Source organism: Gymnoscopelus microlampas, assembly GCF_963454915.1.
Source record: "Gymnoscopelus microlampas genome assembly, chromosome: 17".
In the NCBI taxonomy this organism is placed as follows: Eukaryota; Metazoa; Chordata; class Actinopteri; order Myctophiformes; family Myctophidae; genus Gymnoscopelus; species Gymnoscopelus microlampas.
In genome coordinates, this window is record NC_139954.1 from 9,678,485 (window position 1) to 9,700,061 (window position 21,577).

The window sequence follows — 21,577 nt, forward strand, 5'->3', positions numbered from 1 at the left end:
GACAAAATGAACTGAAATGTTACTGCATCAGTGTTCCTGAAATATTGGTTTACTAACCACATCAAACAATAAGGTGAACAGTTTTTGGGGTTTTTTTGGTAATGAAAACCTGCACATATAATTGCAAGAATTCTGAAGTCAAGGTTAACACAGCCTGGGTTTTACACAGCACAGACAGATAGCATTTCTGAAAAAAGTAAAGGAGGAAATGGCACATTTGAACAAAGTGCAACATAGTGGAAATGATTATACTTTGATCGCGTTATACTATATATATATATAGACATTTCTCCAAGTATGAAATAAGTGTCTAATGAGTGTTTGGATGTGCGTGATTTCAGCCGCATCGACGGAAACACGGCGCGTTCACTTCTAAATGAGAGTGTGACAACAAGAGTGCAATGTTGTCACAGCCAATTAGACCGCAGGTTTTGATGGAATTGCTCACAGGAGGCTGTTAGCCGATTGTGCTAATAATATCCACCCACTACACCAGTGGTTTTCAACCCTTTTCATACAAAGGTTCATTGTTTATTTGGTATTTGAGCCAAGGACCACCATTTGATGAGATTTAGACTCTCAGACCCAAACCTTTGAATATTTTGTCATCGTTGGATACGATTTTGTCCACAGTTCCTTGCTGTATTGATGTGGTGCCATAGGATACATAACAGGCAAACGTTGATCAAAATAACAATTCTTTAATTAAGTAATGGAGATGTTTAACAATAATTTAACTCTTTAGAGCGTAAAGTGAAACCAAATGGACCCGTAAGGGTAGATCTTTAACTCAAGAGTTAAAGATCTATAAGGGTCCATTTGGTTAGCCGGGGACCACCTGCAACCCCCTCAAGGACCACCGGTGGTCCCCGGACCACTGGTTGAGAACCACTGCACTACACCACACTGTTTTAAGAGAAAAGTCTGTGGTGGTGTTTTTGAGCTCCAGAGACGGAAACAGGAGGAGGCTTTTTCAGACCGCTTTTATTTCCAACATCTAAAACGTGGGGTTCATTCGTGGGATGGTTTCTTGATATTGCTCATCTGTGTCACAGACCCACTGGGAGGAGAGCAGAGAGCACCAAGAAAATACTAAATCTCCCACTGTTTTAACTCGTGTTTTGCTTTTACCAACCAATTAGTCACATCACAGCGGTCGCTCTGCATGGCAGGAACCGTGATGAGACGCATTGATACGTCAAAACCTCCCGCGCTGGGTCTTGTTAGGACCGAGCGCTCTGGATTTCCTGGACAGTTCGATCAATATTTCTCAACTTGAATGAGTCTCTCACAATGCTAAAATTCACCAGCGTGACTGTGAAACGTCTGCCGTAAAGTCGATTTGCTTTAGACGCTTTTGTTCCCACTGCATCAAGCTTAGCAATTTATCATTGCTTTGCTCCGAGCAAAAAGGCACATTCTCAAAAAGGCACATTTTTCTATTCACCCATGAAGCTGGCATAGTCATTAGATTTCATTTCGTGGTAATGTCAAACCGTTGCATGGTCACAATAGGTAACTACTCGTGATGCGCTGGTCAGGTTTTTTCATAACCCGCCCCGCACGGGAGCCCAACCCGTCCCGACCCGCAAAAATGAATATTAATCAACGACCCAGCCCGTCCTGCAACTCGCCAAAAAACAAACAAACACACTAGCAAGTTCATTCAATAGGCTCTATGCACAGCAGCCATATTGGACAGAAATTGGGCCCCTTCCTTGCTTCCTTCACAGGTGTTACCAATGATACTAATTAAGGATCTGTTCCATTTAGTGGTTCTCAAACTTTTTAATTTCAAGGACCTCCATAACTCTGAGAGTGTACAAATGGAACCAAATGGACCCGGGAGGGTCCATTTGGTTCCATTTGTACACTCTCAGAGTTACACCCCCTCAAGGAACCATGAGGGTCCCTGGACCACACTTTGAGACCTACTAGTGTTTCTAGTGAGCCAACATGCACAATATCAGCACCCTGACTCTGTTTGACCAGAATGGAACAGAGCCTTCATTAGTATCATTGGTAACACCTGTGAAGAGGCCCAATTTCTCTCCAAAAATGGCTGCTGTGCATAGAGCCTATTGCTTTCCAGAGAGAGAGAGAAAGAGAGGGGGAAAGAAGGAGAGAGGGAGAGAGAGAGAGAGCGCTCGAGAGAGAGAGAGAAAATGTGTGTTTTGGTGGGTTTTTTTCATGGGCGTGCCCGTGTGGTTCAACCGGAGCTCATTCACACCGACACGAGCGACCAGGCGCGTTTTCGTGCATGACACCGTTTAGCCCAGAAGTGTTTGAATCGCTTCTATGGTTATATTTTGGAAAGGTTCACACAGAGAGAGTCGGTAGCCTAAATCGTTGGTTCTCAAAGTGGGGTCCGGGGACCCCCAGGGGTACTTGAGGGGGTTCCAGGGGTCCCCAGCTAAATGATGGACAGGAACCAAATGGACCCTTATGGGTCTGTAACTCTGAGAGTGTACAAATGGAACCAAATGGACCCTAACGGGTCCATTTGGTTCCATTTGTACACTCTCAGAGTTAGATTAACATTGATTTTACAATATGAATTGGGGTCCCAGAGATAGAAATGCCATTAAATGGGGGTCCGAAGCCTAATGCATGTTAAACTGGGGGTCCTTGAAATTAAAATGGTTGAGAATCACTGCTATAGAGCCGTAAAAATCTTCTCTTATGGGGGTCCCTGGCTTATCTTTTCGCATGGTGGTCCGCGGGCTAATAAGTGTCAATTTGGGGGTCCTTGACATGAAAAAGTTTGAGAACCACTGGCCTAAATTACATCAACATAGGGGTCCTTGAAATGGAAAACGTTGCGAATCGCTGGGCCTTTAGAGACATCTCTTCTCTCCTAGCATTAATTTTTCTTGCTGGGCGTTGATATACTCACATGGGGCAGCAGGTGAAGGAGGGCGTCGCCGCTGAGCGTGCCCACCGCCAGCGCCACCAGGAAGGTGAGGAGGAACTTGAAGCACGATTGGTTGAGGATGGGCACCAGGATCACACCCAGCAGGGACAGCAGGCTGATGATGGTGATGGACACAAAGCCCCACACCCACACCCACACTGGAGAGAGAGAGACAGGCAGAGAGACAGACAGACAGAGAGAGAGACAGACAGTTATTTCAAACGGTAGTCTTCCCCTTCTGGGAAGGCCTCAAGCCCAATGCATACTCCACTAGGACAGACGAAAAAAAAGTTTGGTTCGGTCCAGAGTCAGGTCGGTACGATTCTACATGTCTCCTAAATCTCAACAGTATTCTCAAAAACGTATGTTTCTATATCAGTGGTGCTCAATCTTTTTCATGTCAAGGACCCCCACAATGATATGTATTTGGCCGCGGATCCCCATCAAAATATGTTGTTCCAGGGACTCCCAGAAGCAAAGATTTGAGTTTAAAATGTTCGCTTTAAACATATATGTATTCAAAGATTTGCACACATTTTCACGATTTTTCAAAAATAGCAGATATACAAGCTCGTAGCGCGGCACTCGGTGCCGCGCTACGAGCTTGTATATCTGCTATTTTTGAATAGGCCAAAGTGTATAATGCCCTTTTTACCTCAAAAAATAACACAGTTCCAGGTCTTAATGGGTTAAATAATGTTTTTTATCCCTCGATTTTGTAACCCCTTTTCACCCGGTGACAATTTTCTAAGTGATCCTGGGCGCTACACTCCCTCCCGCCAGCCTAGGGAGCCCAGAGCCGAGCTCACGCCTCCTTCAATGCATGAGAGCCAACTGAGCTTCTTGTCACCTGACAGGGGGGAGTTTCCCCCGGTTGGACGTGGCGCGTGGAAGGAACACGTTATTCCAACCAGTTCCTTTCCCCTCCATCAGGCGCCCCCCGGCAGTCATGGGGGAGGCGGTAATAGCGACCAGGATTACTGCATGTTTTTGCGAGGGTATTAACTACCCTAGGAGACACGCGGAGAACATGCAAACTCCACACAGAGCGGGCCCTTTCGCCAACCCCACCTAGGGTATGGGGCGCTGATGACGCGGAGGAGAAGACACGCCGCCCAGTGCCCACAGCGTCCCCGGCGGGTGACCAACTTAACAAGGCAGCTGCCTTGTCAACAAGGCTGCTGTCTTGTTAAGCAATCACATGAGTGAGCATCTTCAGAGCATGTTTATTTTAATGATCAATCGATCGATTGTGTTCCAGCTTGGATCAATGGAACAAAATGTTCCCATTTCTCAAGGTTTTAAAGAAAATATGCAATGATTTATTTAAATATATATATTTGTACATCATTATTTTTTAAATATTGATGTTATATTATCAATACAATCTTGGTGTTTTGCCAATTATTTGTGCCTCGGCCCACAGGTTGGGGAACAGTGTTGCCAGATTCTGTGAGAGAAACAAGCAACCAGGTCTAAGAAAACCAGCCCAAAAGAAGCGACTATGGGCCAACATGAACGCATACATCAGCTATTTGAAAATAGCAGATCTACAAGCTCACAACGCGTCGCGATGCGACGCGTTGTGAGCTTGTAGATCGGCTATTTTCAAATAAAATCTTGCAGGGAAATTATAATAAGCAGATCTGGCAACCCAGGTTGGGAGTCGCTGCACTAATGGTGTGTTTACAACCCATGTTATTGTCAGCAGGGGGCTGTGATCACGTGACTTAAATGCTGCAAGCCGGTGGAGACGGGAGAGACTGCAGACCCCGAGGCACAGGCAGATAGGCTATGTCTGCGTTATCAAAAATTACATCATGATAAGGTTTAAGGAGAGAAGTAGGCCATGCAGTTGCACAATATTCATCCATTTCATTTAGTAGGTAGTGGATAGCGAGTTTAAAAGTTTGCAAAAAAGTAATATATATTCAGGAACAGAAATCCGTTTCATATCAAAATGTCTAGACACATAGGTGGTCGACGGCGTAACATTTAATGTCATCGCCAGGAGACGAAAAATGATAATTCCCACCCATTGGTAGAGCTTAATTTAGTTATTTTGTAGGTTATGCATGCATAACTTCTCCTAAGATATAAATGGTAAATGGACTGCATATATATAGGGCTTTTCTCCAAAGCGCTTTACAATGTATTTCACATTCACACACACACACACACACACACACACACACACACACATTCACACCGATGGCAGAAGAAACCATGCAAGGCACCAACCTGCTCACCGGGAGCAGTTGGGGGTTCAGTGTCTTGATAAAAGGACACTTTGACACATAGCCAGGGGGAGCCGGGAATCTAACCTGGAACCTTCGGATTCCAAGACAGCCGCTCTTAGCCTGGCATTGGCCAGACTGACAACGTGGATTCACTCTCACGTTCCTCCCCGGTATCAGTCTGGACTTCGGCCCATAGGGAGCGAGCATGAGAAATCAGAACGTGAGAGTGAATCCACGTTATCAGTCTGGCCAATGCCAGGCTAAGCCGCTCCACCTCCCGAGCCACTGCCGCATAATACAAACCGTTGTAGGGCGATACGTGAACAGTAACACCTGTACAACTAATTAATGTAGATGTGATGTATGCAAAGGGGAGTTCCCATAGAAGGGGCGTTCCCTTAAGTGCCTGCAGTACCTCATATAACCCATGCGCTGGTAAAAAAGACAACTACGTTCAGAGGGGACTCAACTCCACGTCCTTGGGAGGGAACAGGAGGCCAAAAGCAAAAGCAGTAAATTGATATTTCAGCAAAATCCCCCATCACCTCATTTTTCATTCAAGTCTGCCGACGGGAGACGTGGAGCAGAAAGCACAAGTAAAAAAAAAAAAAAAAAGAAATCAGAAAAGCACACTGTCATGCAAAGTGTCTGTCAGCCCTGCCTGCCAAGGCCAAAAGCAAAAGAGGGAAAAAAAAAGAAGCTCCTAGCGCTCTCGTTACAGAGGGCAAAATGTTTAATGTAGTGTGAAATTCAATGTCACACCAGAGCTGGTGGTGTGTTTGCTAAACCGTTACCAGACCCTGCACTGCTGGCATTCAGATATGGCAGTCCTATTGACAGAGAGACAGCAGTGTGTGTGTGTGTGTGTGTGTGTGTGTGTGTGTGTGTGTGTGTGTGTGTGTGTGTGTGTGTGTGTGTGTGTGTGTGTGTGTGTGTGTGTGTGTGTGTGTGTGTGTGTACTTGTGAGGGTCCAAATGTCCCCACAAGTATACTACAATGTGAGAAACATTGTACAATTATCATTTTGTATTTTATGGTAAAAAATAAATTAAAAATATGGGTATTTAGGGCTTAAGGTTAGAGTCATGCCTGATTTATTATCTGCACGCCTGTGTCATGACCCGATCAACAAGTTTCAACAGATCTACGCGTCATGTTAAGGTTAAAAATACAAAAAGTAAAAATAACACGGCAGCAGAAATTCCCCCCCTGTACTGTGATTAAGGTACGATGATTGTAATGTCCTTTTGAGGATGGCTAAGGTAAACAATCTATATCTTTTTTTTCTTCTCAGAACTCCACATAATTCTAGTGACAGGCCTTTATTTCATAACTATTTCAAATGGGGAACAATATGTCCGGTATAGATCTAAAGAGGTATCAGTCATAGGGTTTTTGTTTGGGATATTAGAGTTCCTTGCATGACGGTTGTTTTCCATGTATCCTTTGGGGGGGTAGTTCATAAGGAGGTCAGCCTTGTGACTCTTTTGCCCTAACTTCCTATTCTTGAGATTCTTCCTTTCCTAACATGATACAAAACAGAGGTCTGTAGAAAATGATGTAAACAAACCTTTTTGCATTTGATAAATTCATGGTAGAACCGGTCACATTCCTTGCATGGTCTTTTCGGTCTTTTCAGAAAAAGCTTCACTTCACAAAATGTTTAAACGTTCAAAAAGAACGAGAAACAAAAAAAAAAGATCTAAAGGGTATAAAAGAATCTCAGATCTCCATATAATTCCTTTATTTCACAGCCATTTCAAATGGTGAAAAATACCGTAAATCTGGTATTCATAAAAAAAAAAAGGTGTCACTCACAGGGTTTGTTCAAGATATTAGATTTCCTTGGACGTTTTGGCTTGACGGTTGTTTTCTACATTTTCCAGTGGTTCATACGGAGGTCACCCTTGTGACTCTTTTCCCCCTAACGTCCTGTTCTTCCCCCCCACCCACGGTAAAGCAAAACAGGTCTGCAGAAAATCAAATTTTACATTTGATCAATTCACGTGGAAGAGGTCACATTCCTTTGATTGTATTTCTTTTTCTTTTCATATTTTTTTTTTCTCAGAACCGCTTACTTCAAGTTCACACTCAATTTCATTAACCCCATAGACCCTGGCATCCCTATTTTAAATGTTACAAAATAGCAAAAATGGCTTATCTACAAGCTCACAATGTGTCGCGATGCCATTTGTCGTGCGACAAAGTGTATAGGGCTTAAAGTGGTTCACACAACGGAGCAACCGTGCACAATTGCGCCGTCCGCAACGCAGCTGGAGTACTACAGACAGAATGGGGAGTTAAGTGCCTTGCTCAAGTGCACAGCACATGGACAATAACTGCTGGGTCATGGACATTACAGCGCATTCACATTTCTGTACACACAGTCAGTATGGCAGTTTAAAGAATTAGGGAATATGCATAGTTGGCACACATAGAGCTTCACTCAATTAAACAACACAAGACAAAAAGCTGACACTTCGCCTAAGGGGGGAAAATGTCTTTGACTAAATACCAATTATCGTTTGGGGAAATCACATTAGGATGGAGGCAGACATGCATCCTTCCCTTCCCTAATCAATCCCTAGTGGTGCGAGTTGTGAAGATGAGATATAGAAAGTGGCTTTGCGTTTGATGGAACAGCCATGGAGGGGGGGGGGGGGGGGGGAGTGAATCAAGCTGTTCCTGTCCCATTAACACATTAAGACCGGGAACGCATCTGTGTCATTTCTAGATTTCTTTGGGATATTTTTTTCTAAATTGTGGAAACTTCGTGCAAATCTTTGAATATATTGTTTTAAAGCGAACATTTTTAACTCCAGTCTGTGCTTCTGGGGGTCCCCCTAGAACAACATATTTTGAGATGGGGGTCCACGGCCAAATGCATATAATTTTGGGTGGTCCTTGACATGGAAAAGTTTGACAACCACTCATATAGCTCACATACGTTTTTCAGAAAACTGTTAGGATTTAGAAGACATTTGCAGAAGCAAAGATTTGAGTTACAAATGTTTGCTTTAAAAAATACATACATTCAAAGATTTGCAAAAATGTTTTCAAAGAAATCAGATCTACAAGGTCATAGCGCGGCACTCGGTGCCACGCTATGAGCTTGTAGATCTGCTATTTTTTAATGGCCAAAAAAATGTAAAAAATACAGTTTCTTTCCCGGTCTAAATGGGTTAAACAGCTGGAGGATTTAAAATCATTACAAAAAAGAATGTCCCCAAAGGCAGCGAGTCCACTCCGGGAAAAAAAAGAAAAACGGGAGGCTAGAGTCCCTCCTGGGAGGGCAATCCTAATGAAAGAGGCAGGGCTTGACGTTTTAAGTGCTAATTACACAGCCATTAGCCATTAGCTTTTGGAAGCCTGCCTTGTAGCCTTGACACTGCGACAGTTTGACATAAATAGGGGAAGACGCTTGTGTACACATCATCTATCCAAGTAATAGAACTTGTGTTAGTGTTTTTTTTTTCCCTTGCAAACATTTTTACTGTAGCCTACTATGTTCTGTACTGTAGCCTACTGTGTATGTTCACAGCACATTTAGTGCTGTTCTGAAGCTGCACTGAAGTACCAACCCATATACAGTAAACCCATGTTTACTGCAGGTGTGACTGGGCCCACACGGGTTATTCCAGCCAGGTCTCAGAACCTATTCCCGACTAGGGATTTATGTGGGGTCTGATACTACTACTCAGCTGTGGTATTAAAAGGCAGAATGGCTTCCTCTGCACAGGTTTTGATTGAGGAAGCTCCACTGGTTTTGATCAGAGGAGCACTACTACGACAAGGAAAGTGCAAATAAAGAAAGCGATTGTGTGGACTTCTCCCAGAGTTGCAAACCACTATGATACGATGACTAGTCTCTGATGCCGTCCGGTTGGTGTTCGGTAGTTTGTTGCATGCTCCAGTGTAAACAAATCTTTGAAACGTCTGCCTCGAAACTAGACAGAGACGTAAGTAAACTTGCAGATCTGGGTCTTGTGCAAATGGCGTTGACTATGTGCTTTCAGTCAAAAGCAGGTTGAATATGTTCACTAGCTCACGTCAACCCCATGTGTCAAATGGTTCTTATAAACAAACAGTGGTCACCGTGTGATCCTTTCATCCAACATATATATATATATATATTAAATGAGCACATATCACTGAACATGACACTATGTTCTCTTGTCACAACACCCCACTTCAATGATCACTTTCATTGTAGAGAGTGGATCACCATTAACAAGATGGGGGTGGAGATTGTGTGTGGTTGCATATGTGCGTATGCTATTCCCACAGAGAAATTATGAAAATCACACTCCAACAATTTTCCGAGGAGAACCAATGAGAACCAATGAGAACCAATGGTCTGTGTCCTCCGTCCAATTACCAGTCTCCCCCGCAAGCCGTGGCTCAGAAGAAGCCGTGGCTCAGAAGAATGAAGAAGAAAAAATGGCCCTCGGTGTCGCTTAGGCTCTCCTAATTGGCAAGGCGCAAAAAACGAGAGACAAGGGGGAGGAGAGCTGAGGAGGGTGGGGAGTAGAAAGAAACCCGAATGCAATTTTCTGAAGACCCCCCAAGGATGTCAGCGGGAGGTAAATGAGTGTTAGCGCCTCCTTGGCATGTGGTCCACCCATGGCCGTGTCTTGGTGCATCGTGGGAGAGCATCTACTGCCTCCAGTTTCTCTGCTAATGAGGAGTCACCACTGCCCTTTTGGCTCCTATATATATGCCATCATCCACAATGTCATCAGCATTTTTTTTTTCCTTTTTATTATAGCTGTCTTCAGTGGTAGCTCACTAGCTGCCTAGAGCTATAAGTGTTGAGGCTGTCTCTGGAGTGTGAGTGTGTGTAATAATTAACCTGTTAAGACCGGGAACGCATCTGTGTCATTTTTTTTTTATGTCTTTGGCTATTCAAAAATAGCAGATATACAAGCTTGCAGATCTGCGATTTTTCAAAAATTGTGACAATGTGTGCAAATCTTTGAATATATTTTTTTGTCATTTGTCAAATGTTCATTTATCGAACATTTGACAAATGTCTTCTAGATCCTAACAGTTCTTTGGAAAAAAAACATATGTTTCTATATCAGTGGCTTTCAAACCTTTTCATGTCAAGGACCCCCGCGCTATGAGCTTGTATATCTACTATTTTTTAATAGCCAAAGTATAAAATAATGGTTGAAGTGGTTACAGAGACACGTTCCCGGTCTTTAATGGGTTAAAGATTTAACAGGAGGGTACTGTCGGGGACTTCCTCCATTCTCGACCTGTAACTTTAACACATGCTCGGTTTGACAGCATTATTCAGTTCTTTGGTGGAAAACTTTCTTGGGCTTTTTTTTTTAATAAGCACAAGTCTGGAGGCATTCAGTCCCACAAGACCTCACCATGTGCTTTGGTATTCATTTGGTAGTGGGAGAAATAGCAACCAACGGAATGAAAAATAATAAAAGTAAATGCTCTAAACTGGAATTGAAAACAAGCTACAAAAAAAAGAAAAGAAAAAAAGGACGGCTTAAAATGATGATACAAGTCTGTAAAAGGGGAAATAGATTGAAAGTCCACATAAAACGGCATCTAACGGCCTTATCATGACATTTTAAGTAAGGATATGCGGGTGGGACCTAACTTTGAGAGGAATTTCTCTTACGAGTTCTCTTTACTGATTGGATAAAATAGGTATCCCAACCTGAAAATGCACTTGCCGTTTACTAAAGGGCTGGAGAGTTGGAGACTTCTGTTACTGAACAAAAACACTATACAGCAATGATATAATAACTATAATTTATAACTAATAATTGAATAACTATAATTTAACACATATTTTAACACAAAGACATCACTTTGATCGATTGATTGATGAGTTGATGTTATTGGTTGAAATTGGTTGGTTCAGTATTGGTGTCAAAATGTACTTAAAGTACAAAAAGTTAAAAGTACTCATTATGCAGAATGTTCCCTTTCAAGTTTTCAAATGTACAAAAATAATTTGAAAATTAGTAGATCTACAAGCTCACAATGCGTAGATCTGCTATTTTCAAATAGCCGAAATATATATTAGGGCTGAAGTGGTTAATGTATGTTTTGTAATAATAATCTAAATCCGCAAAGTAACTAAAGTTTTAAAATAATGGTATTGGAGTAAAAGTACAATATTTGAGTAGAAGTAAAAGTCCTGAAAATTGGAAATACTCCTGTAAAGTAAAAAACACCTAAAATCGTACTTAAGTACAGTACTTGAGTACATGTACTTAGTTACTTTACACCTCTGGGTAGAATGCCAGGTAGAGTGTAATGCTAGCCAGTTAGCTGTAGCCAGACGGCTTGTGTTTAGCTGTAGCCAGACGGCTTGTGTTTATCTATTGTGGCTAGTTGTTTGCTCCACACCGTATGGGCCACAAAGTACCCCCCCCACACACACACACACACACATAAATCTCAAAGAAAATGCTGACTTTTGTTTAATGCCAATTGTATGGCTTGTTATTTTTTCCCCTAATACTGAAACTAGCCTTTTATACTGTTGTTTGTGGCGAGCCTTTGACTTTTATAGTTTTATGAGAATTTCATGACCAGGCATTCGTTAACTTTATAACATTGATTCCACAGTAAATTCTCATAAACCGCAGGACATCATGAGGCCCCAGAGCTGTCCTTGCTGCTTGGTATGCAATGACATGCTTATCTGTACCTGACACGTTTGAAGTCGCCAATATAACCTCCCTCCCGTTTGTGGCTTTTCTATTTGAATGGTATCAATTCAGGGATGTGATGTGAAGCAAAAAAAAGAAAGAAGAAGGGCTAATCAATACTTTGAGAAAACATCACCACGCTATTTCCACTATAAATCATTAGGAGGGACAGAAAAATACAGGAAGGCTGTACTATTCTATTTCTTATGAACTGAAACCGGTCAAGACCAACCCAAGTGGACATTGATCTTTAGAGGGAAAGCAGAGGCCTCTTTGACAGTGTGCTGAATACATTTTTCTCCTTCTTTTTAGGGGCAAAATATATTTCTTCTCTTGTGCGATATCATGAACCATCCAGATCTCTCTCGGGTCAAACCAAACACTGCTTCTCCACATTTCATTCAGATTCTGGGGACAGACAGTGTTTGGTTTGTATGCACCACATATCTGGAACAAACACACAGAAACCTGCAGGTCTTCTCAGTTCTTTTAAATGAAAGCAACAAAAAAAAGGCAGTTTGCTACCGCCTTTTGAGATTTTTAAATCATTATTCTGCACTGTAATTTTACACTTTTATTCTGTCTTATTCTGTTTTGTCCTTTTATAATTTATTTATTTTGCTGTGTCTTTGTCTCTTAATACTATAAGTATGCACTTTGAACTGCCTTGTTGTTGAAATGTGCTATATAGTACAAATACATTTAGCCTTTTCTCCCCTTTTCTTTTATCATAATTGTCTCTTATTTTAGAAGCTTATGTTTGGTATGAATGAGGATTTTCTCTTTTAAAGTCACATGCCAGTGGATCCGTGGAATGTGACATGTGATGTGTGCGGCACCACTCTATTGGCTACTGTGATGTTATGTTATTGGCTATACTGACAGGTTTGTCCTTCTATGACATAGAATGTGATTGGTTGTTTTATCTTACAGTATGTGTTTATACTGAGATAGCTTTTTACCATTTCGTTTTTGTCTAGAAAAGTGCTCTATAAGTCTAATTTTCTAATAGCATCACATCCTTGAAATGGACGTCTCGTGATGCACCTGCTCTGGAGATGAAATTAAAACAATCTAGTTGCTGTGGTAACATAAGATACCTAATGAAAAAATGACGTTTCTCATGACGACAACACATTTGGTAACTAGTAGCTTAGAGCTACCATTTGTTTTTTGTGCCAGGGACCCCCATACAAGATTTGTGTTGTTAGTATGCTTCAAAAACATTACAAATTGTTCCAAAATGTTCAAGATGTTTTGAAAAGAGCAGATCAACAAGCACACAACGTGTCGCATCGCAACGTGTTTTGAGCTTGCAGATCTGCCATTTTCAAAAAAGCTGTCGATGTAGATGTAAAATATGGTTAATAAGTTTAGGCATAGGGGGTAAGGCGCACGACAGGGCCCATAGGGTTAAAGTTGTTAAACTGGTGTTGACGCTATATTCACAAATTTAGCTGGGGACCCCCTTTGAACTTCCTTAAGGACCCCTGGGGGTCCCCGGACCCCACTTTGAGACCCACTGGCTTATAGGAAGTGGGCTTTGGTCCAGAAGATCACAAGACTGAATTCTCAAAATAGGAAACAAACTTCCCCTTGTTTATTTGTCTCACAGCAGCTTGAAAGGAAGTTGTCTGATTAGCTAAAGCCAGAATGTCTGAATGTATGCTACTGTATGATTATGAAGAGCACAGTATGTGCTCAGCAAATCCTCCCCTGGAGGAATAATGTTAAAAAAAAAGAAGAATAATAATAAAAGTCCTGAGGTTTTATGGTTTTATGTTTTTAACCTCTGAATGAGATTACATCTTTGTTTTACTTTCGTAATTTTACATCATCATTGTGAACGAGGGTCATTCCTCTATGGTTTGTTACGGTGAACTAAATGTATACGACGTTCAGATGAAGACTGCTGTGGTCATGATATTGACTTTTTAAACTCATTCACAGTGCCAATGACGTGTAACACGTCAATTCTTTCCAAAGCCCAGAGTGCCAATGTCGTGTAAACACGTCAAAAACGCTCTTCGTCCAACCTATGAGTGATCCTATGACTTCCGGAGAAGAGTATACTCGGAAATAACGTGATCACAACAAACCCAGATCTAATGTTAACCCATTAAGGCCTGAGGTTCCGATTCTACAAAATGTCTTCTAAATCCTTTTTTTTTTTTTAAGCTTATGTTGATATGTGAGTGGTTCTCAAACTTTTTCATGTCAAGGACCCCAAAATGTACATGTATTTGGCCGCGGACCCCCATCTCGAAATATTTGTGTCCCAGGGACCCCCAGAGGCAAAGATTTGAGTTAAAAATGTTCGCTTTAAAAATATATATATATATATTCAAAGATTTGCACACATTTTCTCGATTTTTCAAAAATAGCAGATCTACAAGCTCGTAGCGCGGCACTTGGTGCCGCGCTATGAGCTTGTAAATCTGTTATTTTTGAATAGCCAAAGTGTAAAATAATGCATTTTAGCTCAAATCTAAAAATGACACAGATCTTAATGGGTTAACCTTGACAAGCAATGTTATAACAAGGCTGTTATAATAAGGCTTTGTATGATAAGTTTTTCCTCCCAAAAATGTCCCGAGTGCCCAGATCTTTCTCTACCTTTTACAGTCTGTTGATTTAGGAGCACCTTGAAGACTTATAGCCTACTTTTTTCCCCCCTTTTATTTTTATGACGATGTTGTCGACGGTGATGATGGTGTAGGTAAGGGCCGGGCATTGGTGTGTGCGCGCGGTGTTGAGATGGTCAAAAGGCAATCTTGAAAAGCACCACCAGCCATCAGATCATGTGACTTGTTGTACGGCTTTTGGCACCGCGGATAAACAGAGGGACTGTCATAAAAACTCATGAAGGGGGGGGGCAGCTACTTCCCTGACCTTACGACTGGTGCACGGCCATCACAAGCCTGTCATTTTGCAATCTCAGGGCCATTACAAGGCTGTGGTTTCTCCATCCCGTCTATAAAAGTTAATGATGCATTTTGTGTTGGGATGGGGGGAGGACGCAGGAGGCATGAAATTGGTAACCAACAATGGCCAATAACACCGGGTTTTTGGGGCTCTCTTGATTGCATTCTCATCTTACTTAATCCATTAAGACCGGGAACGCATCTGTTAGGATTTATTTGGATTTATTCAAAAATAGCAGATATACAAGCTCATGCCACGCTACGAGCTTGTAGATCTGCCATTTAAGAAATCGTGAAAATGTATTTTTTTAAAGTGAACATTTGTTACTCAAATCTTTGCTTTTGGGGGTCCCTGGAACAAAATATTTTGAGACGGGGGGTCTGCGGCAAAATACATTTTTGAGGGTCCTTCACATGAAAAAGTTCGAGGACCACTGATACATAGAAACATACGTTTTTTTCAAAAAACTGTAAGGATTTAGAAGACATCTGTAGAAATCCCAGAAGCAAAAAAAAAATTGTTACAAATGTTCGCTTTTAAAAAAAATATATATATATATATATATATATATTCAAAGATTTGCACGATTTTTTGAATAGCCAAAGAAATCTTAAAATGACACAGATGCGTTCCCGGTCTGAATGGGTTAAAAAAAAAAAAAAAAAAGGCAAATAGCAGCACTTTTCAGGACTCGAGTATCTCTGCGTTCCCGTACCCTGAGAACAGTTTGAAATGTACTTGTGAGCATTGTGTGCCGATCTGTGTCATTAAGAGAGAAGAACTCGTCCCTGCCCTGGGACTTCTGTCTGGCTCGCTTCTGCACCAACAACCACATGAAGAATTCAACAGAACACAGTGTAGTGCACTGTTAAAACCCTCAGTGTTCATTAACTCTTTAAGAGTGTACAAAAGGAGATTTGTGACTCTCCGAGTCGCACATGGATAAATCAACACTGAAGATTTTTACTGTGTGCATCCGGGGGGGGGGGGGGGGGTGGAATATATAAAATTAACCCATTCAATCAGGGAACGTATCTCTGTCATTTTAGATGTCTTTGGCTATTCAAAAATAGCAGATATACAAGCTTATAGTGCGGCACCGAGTGCTGCGCTACGAGCTTGTAGATCTGCTATGTTTTTGAAAAATCATGAAAATGTGTGAAAATACTTTTTAAAGCGAACATTAGTAACTCAAATCCTTGCTTCTTGGGGGGACCCTGGAACTAAATATTTTGAGATGGGGGGTCTGCAGCCAAACGCATATCATTTTGGGGGTCCTTGGCATGAAAACAATTGAGCACCACTGATATTATAGCAACATAAGTGTTTCAGAAAACTGTGAATTTAGGTTTTAGAAGACATTTGTAGATGCGTTCCCAGATTGAATGGGTTAAAACTTTTTGCTCAGACTGAGCTCAGGAGGTAGAGTTGGTAATCGGGGCGATGCCCGGTTCAATTCCCGGCTCTCCCTGTGTTAGGAATGCTCCAAATGAGCAGGTTGGAGCCTTGCATGGTTTCCTCTGCCATTTGGTGTGATAATGGGTCAATGTAATACACAATGTAAAGAGCTTTTGATAAAAAGGCGCTTTGTAAATGCACCATTTATCATTTTACAATAGTTTGATAATAGTCATCGCTGACTCACAAGCTCCCATCAGGAGGGCATTAGGTTATGCATCTTTATGGCATTACGTAATGCAATCAATGGCTTAGGAGGGTTGATACTGTGGTTATTATGTTATTGCGACAGTTTGTTGTGTCTGTTGCATATCCTTTCATTGACGGCCTGTAGATAATCTCTTTATCATTTCTGGCGCATACATTGTCTATTTTCGGCTTTTATTTGGTGTGATTTTCATGTGCATTCTTCTTAGGCTGCGTATCCACCAAAATTGTTTCTTCCCAGCTGAGAACGCAAGGCGCTTGCCTAAAAAAAAACATCGAAAAGTTGAAAATATTTCAACTCTCAGCAAGCAGATATAAAAACGCCACATGTGAACACAAAGTGCAGAACAGACGCTGCGGTCCAAGTACGGAGCCAACTTGTAAGTGGTTAATACTGGTTAATTATTAAATACCTCGCAATTCACTTTCGGTACAAAAAGAAAGAGGTGCTAATATCACTATTATTTATGTTCATGCATTAAGAAAAATGAGAATGTGTAAATTGAGTGGTAGCACCCTTTTACTTCAACTTCAAGTGTTGATTCAGAACCTGAATGAATGACAAAGAGCTTCTGTGATTGTATCCCACAGTGATTGTTTACTGAATGGTCTAAACAAGGCTGTGACTTGATCCATTGTGCAAATACGAGCTCTATTCAGTCACATCACTGATGAGCTCAAACAATGTGTCAATAGACCCCGTTCAACAACCCAGCATTAGTGGCAATTGTGTGTAAAGCAGCGGTTCTCAAACTGTGGGGTCGTGGCAAGGTGCCGTTGAGGTACCGAGGCCAATTGAAAAGGAGGAAAAGAAACGTGTTGTAAACGAGAGCACCCACATTTATGTTAACTCAAGGGCTTCCATCCCTCTACGGTTGGGCGATATAGACAAAATGTCATGATAGCCCACCATCACTCCCCTTCCAGAGTATTTATTTATTTTGAAATGTCACTAGAGCAGGGGTCTTCAAAGTTTTTTCAGCCCATGGACCCCCTAGCTGAGAGACAGATGAAGCAGGGACCCCCACTACATATTGTATAAATTGTACAATCTTTTTCATAGATTTCATATAGCCAGTTGCATTCATGATAATGTGCATTTTTTTAGATAGTTAACCTGTTAAACCCTCAATATGTAGTCAACTTGACCATTGGCTCTGTAATTGGTCTGCTCTTTTTTCCCCCTCTGTACCAAATCTCAGAAAATAGCAGATCTACAAGCTCACAACGCCTCGCGCTGCGAGCTTGTAGATCTACTATTTTCGGCTAATGTTCCCCATCACACAAAGATTTGGCGGACCCCCTGTAGTAACTCTGAGGACCCCCCCTAGGGGTCCAGGACCCCCTGTTGAAGTACCCCTGCACTACTAGGATAAGAGATTGAGATTTTCAAGGGGGGTCCTCGAAAGCAGGAGCAAAAAACTGTGCCGGTGTAAAATATGTCCAAATGGCCTCTTACCGGGGTTGACGTGCTCCAGGGCCTCCTCCTCCACGTCCATTTGGTGGTAGTGGTGGATGCAGACCCTCATGTCTATCTGGTAGAGCAGCGCCGGACACAGGAAGGTGAACTGGTCGGGGGAGATGAGGGAGTCGGGGTTCAGGCCGTAGTAGGAGAGGAGCTGGGTCAGGTTCAAGCACTGCAAGGAGCGGAGGGAGAAGAGAGGAGAGAGAGAGAGAGACTTTATCCACGGTCGAAGGGGTACAAATGAGTTTTACTGCACTACAAAGCTTTGTAGTCAGGAGGTTTTTGATACATGAACACTTTGGGAGCTTGCCCCAGAGTAGCTACTGCTGGAGAAATTAGGGATTAAGTGTCTTGCTCAAGGGCACAATCATTACCAATCCTTTAAACACCAAAAATATAATGATTAAAGAGTACGCCCTGGGGGGGGAGAGGGATAGATTCAAGGCAGAGAGGTAATTGTGGTTGGTGTTTATCTACTCTACCCCAGACACTCTCTGGTAAGTAACAAAACTATAATTTTTGTCTACTCTGTTCTGGAAAATCTAGTTTGATGGCAAATAGTGAATTTGGGGTGAGGTGGAGGGATGAGGGGGGGGGGGGGGGGGGTTGTGGTGTTACTAGTGACTGTGGTCTGAAGATAGAAGAGGGTGTTTGAAATCGTCTCGGCTTGGATGTAGATTCAAAAAGCGAGCATCACTGCAACAGGGAATCAATCAAAAGGGAAAGTTCAATCATTGGTAACAACCGCTGCTTTAAGGAGAGACTGTTGCCAATTTACACCACGTCCCCCCCCCCCCCCCCCCCCCCCCAAATAAAAAGGACAAAATAAAACTGGTGTGAAATCAATGGGACCCATATCTAATTATCCTTCTAAATATGCCCTCTAAGCACAGCCCTGTAATCTTTAGGTTTCCGTTTATGCACGCAGCTTCCACTATATTGGACCAGAATAACTCATATTGGGGGCAAATTATCATCATGTCAGAAATGTTTAACATCAACATGAAAAATAAAACTAGGATTTTTTTTTTAAATTTTATTTCAGCTACAGCTTGTTTATTGACAAGTAACCTAATGTATTTGGCTGATACTTCAGGTAATTTCTCTGGCTAAAGACATTCCAATACAGAATAATCATACTGCTACATCCAGTACATTCCACAGCACACTTTCATAAACAATCCCTGCGAGACGACGCCTTGTTCCCCTGCTTCTTCTTGCATCATCAAAAAAAAACTTAACACCGGGAAGTCTTACCTCCTCGTGCTGGTGAAACAGTCCGTCTGGATGCCCCGGCAGAGCTGGCAAGGTGGGCTTCACGGGCCCACTTGGCGCCTCCCTCTTTTTCTTACGGGAATTACGACTACGATCGTGGTCACGGTCGTGATCACGGTTCTGTTCATGAGCGTTATCGCGGTCGTGATCGTGATCATGTTTAAGCCCACGCTGCTCTACTGCAGGGGCTGGCACGGTGGGCGCAGGTGCCTCTCTCTTTTTCTTATGGGAATGGCTGCTATCGTGGTCATGGTCGTGGTCGTGATCATGGTCGCGACTCTGTTCGTGATCGTTGTCGTGGTCGCGATCGTGTTTGAGCCTGTGCTCTACGGCCGGCGGGGGCGAGACGGGCACGGCCGTTTTGTTTCGCCCTCGTTCCCTGTTCTTGCCCCCGCCTCCCCCGGCCTGCTTCCCCCGGCCTCCTCCTGGCCTCTTGGTCCTGCTGACTGCGGGCACGGTAGGGGCGGCGGCGGAGACCTCTGCGCCGGAGACGAGCGACGACGGGACGCTCGCTGCTGCTGTGGGCTCTGTCGGCTGCTCCCGTGGGCCCTGTGAGCAGGGGGTGTGCAACCACTTAATCCAACAAGTCGAAGTGATCGATTATTTAAACATTATTTAAAATATTGATAATACATACATTTCTATTAACCCATTAAGATCTGAGGCGATTCTTTAAACAGTTTTTGAAAAACAAAAAATCAAAAATGGCAGATCTACAAGCTCATAGCGTGGCACTCAGTGCCGCTCTATGAGCACACACACACACGAAAATGTATGTAGCTGATCTACAAGCTCGCAGTGCGCCACAATGTGACATGTTGTGAGCTTGTAGATTGGCAATTTTTACTTCTTTTGCACGGCATCGAATATAAATAAATAGTGGTTAATCGATTTGTTGATATATAAAAAAATTATCATGAACATTTTAAAGCTCACTTCTCGATTATTCAATGAATCGAAAAAAGTAATTGATAGAATTATCGCCAGATTGAAAATAAATCAATACTCCCGGGCCTACCTGTGAGGGCTCCAGCGGAGCCGAGGGCGGCTGCTCCTGGCGGATGGGAGGGACGTCCACGCTCTGTGTTTGATGGGGAGGAGGAGGTTTGTGATCGTGATCGTTTGCGTGGTCGTGCTCGTGGTGACTGTGGTGGTCATGGTGGTGTCTGTGATCATTGTCCTGCTCGTGAGCGTGAGCGTGTTTGTGTTCGTTTCTCTGGACCTTTGTCTCGTCGTGGTCGTGGCTGTGTTCTCCTTCGTGCCCGTGACCGTTTTCATGATCGTGGTCATGGTTATAGTCATTCTCGTGTTTGTGGTCATGCTCCGTCCTTGGACCGCTGCCAGACGGCGGACTGGCGCCGGTGGCCTGCTGCGTGGGCCTCTGTTCTGTGTGGGTGTGCGGGGGGTGGTCCGGGTGCGCTCCGGCCTTCTTGTGCGGATGCTTGTGCGGCCCGTGGCCGTGGCCTCCTCCTCCTCCTCCTCCTTCGTGGGTGGGCAAGTGCGAATGGAGGCCCTCCTGCACCTCCAGCACGTCCAAGTGGGCCACGTGGTCGTGGCCCAGCTCGTCGTGCTCCATGCCCACCAGCTTCAGCTCGCCCAGGCCCAGGCTCATCAGCAGACGCTGGAAGCCCTGGAAGTCCAGCTTGTCCTTCTGGCCGTAGCGGCTGAACAGCTGCTGGATGTAGAAGCGCTGCTCCTCCTCCAGCGCGTCCGCCGGGAGGCTCGCCTTGGAGGAGGACCCCGGGGGGGGCGGCGTGGCGTCCAGATAGGGCGCCTGGGAGATCTGCCGGTCGTCGTGGGCGTGGTCGTGGGCGTGGTCGTGGTCGTCGTGGTGGTGGTGCCCTTCGCCATGGCAGTGGGTACACTGATGGAACAGGAAGGTGAGCACGCACAGGAAGCAGAACTTGGTGTGCACGTGGACTCGCATTGTCCCCTCACTGGCTGGTCCCCTGTGGAAGAAGTAAATATATGTCAAATGTTTTATGTGTTTGTGCTGTCAGAATGAGTCGTACCTCGAGTCATTTAAAATAAATGTACTAGGGCTGTCACCACTAGAGATTTAAGTTGACGATTAATTACCACTCAAATAATTGCGATTAACAATTGAATTGTTTGGCATTGTACATTGGAACATATAAAAAAAATATTCATCTCTGTTTGCCTTTTAGGCTTCGTAATCAAAAATTGCACAGTGCAAATATGACAAATAACTTCAATATACAAAGAAATTGAATAATTGAATAAATAAAGAAAGAAATTATTGACATTTAATCATTTTTATTGTAAAAATCGCAGAAATAGCTGATCTACAAGCAGCTTCTTTTTTTGTATTTGAAAATGTGTGAAAATGTTTCAACATGGAAACGATTATGACGATTATGGAAAGATAATTGTGATTATCTCAAAT

The 21,577-nt window shown here is 43.0% G+C and overlaps 1 protein-coding gene across 4 annotated transcripts in view; it reads right to left on the reverse strand.

The window, feature by feature from the left end:
- Window positions 1–21,577, reverse strand: part of slc39a10 (solute carrier family 39 member 10) — a 60,850-nt gene that overhangs the window by 19,661 nt on the left and 19,612 nt on the right. For all 4 annotated transcript variants that reach the window (XM_084083609.1, XM_084083608.1, XM_084083610.1 and 1 more), the window contains 4 exons: window positions 20,189–21,119; window positions 19,153–19,719; window positions 17,890–18,067; window positions 2,897–3,072 (listed from right to left, as the gene is read on the reverse strand). In XM_084083609.1, coding sequence (XP_083939735.1) covers window positions 2,897–3,072; window positions 17,890–18,067; window positions 19,153–19,719; window positions 20,189–21,097 — 1,830 coding nt within the window. In that variant the 5' untranslated portion in view covers window positions 21,098–21,119. The remainder of the gene's footprint in view (window positions 1–2,896; window positions 3,073–17,889; window positions 18,068–19,152; window positions 19,720–20,188; window positions 21,120–21,577) is intronic.